Source organism: Camelina sativa, unplaced genomic scaffold (assembly GCF_000633955.1).
Source record: "Camelina sativa cultivar DH55 unplaced genomic scaffold, Cs unpScaffold01694, whole genome shotgun sequence".
In the NCBI taxonomy this organism is placed as follows: domain Eukaryota; kingdom Viridiplantae; phylum Streptophyta; class Magnoliopsida; order Brassicales; family Brassicaceae; genus Camelina; species Camelina sativa.
This window is the reverse complement of record NW_010922811.1, coordinates 1-3,606: the sequence shown is the minus strand read 5'-3', so window position 1 is coordinate 3,606 and position 3,606 is coordinate 1. Positions and strand designations below refer to the sequence as shown.

The 3,606-nt window shown below is 40.8% G+C and overlaps 1 protein-coding gene across 1 annotated transcript; it reads left to right on the top strand.

Moving 5' to 3' along the window:
• The first annotated feature begins 328 nt into the window (after positions 1 to 328).
• Positions 329 to 3,341, top strand: LOC104774152 (phospholipase D beta 1-like). Its single transcript, XM_010498819.2, has 4 exons — positions 329 to 2,079; positions 2,274 to 2,380; positions 2,454 to 2,648; positions 3,033 to 3,341. Exons 1-4 carry the CDS (start codon positions 390 to 392, stop codon positions 3,324 to 3,326), a joined length of 2,286 nt encoding a protein of 761 aa, XP_010497121.1. The 5' UTR covers positions 329 to 389; the 3' UTR covers positions 3,327 to 3,341.
• Positions 3,342 to 3,606: the final 265 nt, after the last annotated feature.

The following is a 3,606-nucleotide window of genomic DNA, read 5'->3' as shown; positions in this document are numbered from 1 at the left end:
TTTTTTTAGTATCTCTGGTTCTTAAATCAGGTTTGTTCTGAATCGAGGTTATATATAGTTTTGTCTTGTATTTTCATTTGGCTCTTTGATCTAAATCTTGGGAATTCCCTGATATGGTGTTCTCAAATTGTCTTTGCATTGATCAGCTCTTATTAGGATTCATAAAACTAATGTGACAATTGTATTGTGTGGGGTTAAAGTTTAAGTCTTGCTATTTCTTGACGGTAGATTTGCACTTCGTCAATCAAGTTAGATTGTGTTTTTAGCTTCAGTTTGATCTAAGCCAAGCCATTTGATTTCAACACTTCTGATTGATCTTTACTTTGGCTTTTTTTATATATTTCTGCAGAGGATTCAACTTGTGATCAGTAAGTAGCTTTAACTGTTTAATGGAGAATCACGGTCCACGCTATCCATATCCTTATGGTCAGTATCCATACCCTTACCCATACCCAGCTCCTGCTCCTTATAGACCTCCCAGCTCTGAGCCATACCCACCACCACCCCCTACCAATCAATACAATGCTCCTTATTACCCTTACCCACCACCACCGCAATATGCAACACCTCCACCACCGTATGCATCACCACCGCCGCCTCATCAGCACCCTTCAGGTTCCCATTCTGGTCCATTAGACTATAGCCACAACCCACAACAATCTTCTTCTCATCCCGGTCCTCCTGAGTATCACCGACACTCTTTCGACTACCAACAACAACCTTCTCCTTACCCTTATCCTCGGCCGCAAGCTAACTTTAGCACATATGGTCACCCTCCTCACTATTCGTATCAAGAGCCACCCCAATACCCTCCTCCACCTGAAACTAAACCCCAAGAGACTCCTCCTCCTCCTCCTCCTCAGCAAACTCAGGGCTATCCAGAATACCGTAGGCAAGACTGTCTCAGTTCTGTAGATAATGTAAGCAATTCTGGATCTGCTTATCCTCCTGTGGATGAACTTCTCAGTGGTATGCACATTTCTAATAATAACCAACCAGCGCCCTCTGTTCCACAATTATCCTCCCTCCCTTCAAACTCTTGGCAAAGTCGCCCTGGTGATTTGTATGGTTACCCTAACAGCTCGTTTCCAAATAACTCTCATTTGCCACACTTAGGGCGAGTAGATTCGTCTAGCTCTTATTCTCCTGTCTATGGATCATCTGAATCGCCTCATAGTGGGGATATGCAGATGACTCTGTTTGGTAAAGGATCATTGAAGGTTCTATTGTTGCATGGGAATTTGGATATTTGGATCTATCATGCAAAGAATCTCCCAAACATGGATATGTTCCATAAGACACTGGGTGATATGTTTGGAAGATTGCCAGGGAAAATTGAAGGGCAGCTTAGCAGTAAGATTACCAGTGATCCTTATGTTTCTGTATCAGTTGCTGGTGCTGTGATTGGTAGAACATATGTCATGAGCAACAGCGAAAATCCTGTTTGGATGCAGCATTTTTATGTTCCTGTTGCTCATCATGCCGCAGAAGTTCATTTTGTTGTTAAAGACAGTGATGTTGTGGGTTCACAGCTTATAGGGCTGGTTGCAATCCCAGTGGAACAGATTTACTCTGGTGCAAAAACTGAAGGAACTTATCCGATTCTAAACAGTAATGGGAAGCCTTGTAAACCAGGGGCAAATTTATCATTATCGATCCAGTATACCCCTATGGACAAACTCAGTGTTTATCATCATGGAGTTGGGGCAGGTCCTGATTACCAGGGGGTACCTGGAACATACTTTCCGCTTAGAAAAGGCGGAACTGTGAGATTGTATCAAGATGCACATGTCCCAGAAGGGATGCTCCCGGGTATAAGACTGGACAATGGGATGTCTTACGAACATGGGAAATGTTGGCATGATATGTTTGATGCCATACGCCAGGCGAGGCGATTAATTTATATCACAGGTTGGTCAGTGTGGCACAAAGTTAGGCTGGTTCGTGATAAAGTAGGTCCGGCATCAGAATGTACACTTGGGGAGCTCCTAAGATCAAAGTCCCAAGAAGGCGTGAGAGTCCTGCTTTTGATTTGGGATGACCCAACTTCACGTAGCATCTTGGGTTATAAAACAGTAAGTTACACACACCCTCTGGTTTCTACCACACTTTCTTTTCGTTTGAGTTCATTATTTTCTTATTAATATCTCGTATTCTATTTCGTAGTTAACGTGCGGAAGTCGGAATATTTTTAGAGTTTCATTTAATCAATTGCTTTGGTTTCATGACATTTCTTCATTTTTATAGTAACAATTATCGTGTAAATCATTAAGCTATATNTCATGATGAGGAGACACGGCGTTTTTTCAAGCACTCCTCAGTTCAAGTCCTGCTCTGCCCCCGAAATGCTGGAAAGCGACATAGTTGGGTCAAGCAGAGGGTAGAGTAGCACTTCCTTTGTCCTCTTTTTTTGAACTAGGTATCCAGCTTCTAATAAAATTTTGGTCTATCAGGAAGTTGGGACAATCTATACACATCACCAAAAGAACGTAATAGTTGATGCCGATGCTGGTGGCAACAGAAGGAAAATTGTAGCTTTTGTTGGTGGTCTTGATCTGTGTGATGGCCGATATGACACTCCTCAACATCCGTTGTTCAGGACACTACAGACAATTCATAAAGATGATTTTCACAACCCCACTTTTACGGTACAGTTTCTTCATATTGCGTAGCTTTCTTGGCAATACTTAGTAAGCGATTACCTTGAACGGGAGCTAGGAGCCATATTTGTTCTCTTTATGGCAATTTGATATTTAACTTGTTTAAATGGTATCGTTTGACATTGATTTATTTAGTCTTTGTTCGGGCTTCATTTTTTTGTTTAACTAAATTATGCAAACAATTACCGAATTGCTAATTATTTCAGTAGCTGTGCTTTTTTTTTTTTGTTAAGATCTTGTCTTCCAAAGTTTTTTCAACTTTTCTTTGCCATTTGTAAATATCAAAGAATTGTTGAGCTCTGACATTGATAACGATCTGGTAATGGCCTAACACCTTAATTTATGTACTAATAAATGTTAATATTTCGACAGGGAAACCTTTCAGGATGTCCAAGAGAGCCTTGGCATGACTTACACAGTAAGATCGATGGTCCAGCTGCGTATGATGTGCTGACCAACTTCGAGGAGAGATGGTTGAAAGCTGCGAAGCCTAGCGGGATCAAGAAGTTTAAGACTTCCTATGACGATGCATTATTAAGGATCGATAGGATTCCAGATATATTAGGAGTTTCGGATACTCCTACTGTTAGTGAGAACGATCCTGAGGCTTGGCATGTTCAGGTAAGAACATCAAAACTGTCACTGTCTGGAAGAAGACTGGTGTGATCAATATATTAAATGAAGCCATGATTTAGATCTAACGCATTCTTTACTATTGCATGCTAGTTAGAGATGAAGAGAAATACTTGATGAACATTAGCTAATTAGTGTTTAGACTCATTTAGCAACATATCGTCTGACACCAATTTCCGAGTACCCCGATTCTTCTCTTAATCTCTAGCCATTGTTATGAAAGGGATCCTTCTGATTTGCCTTTATATAGAGAGGTTTCGTTGAAACTATTCTGTAGAGTTGGTGAAAGGTGTCATATTATAATAGATCATGC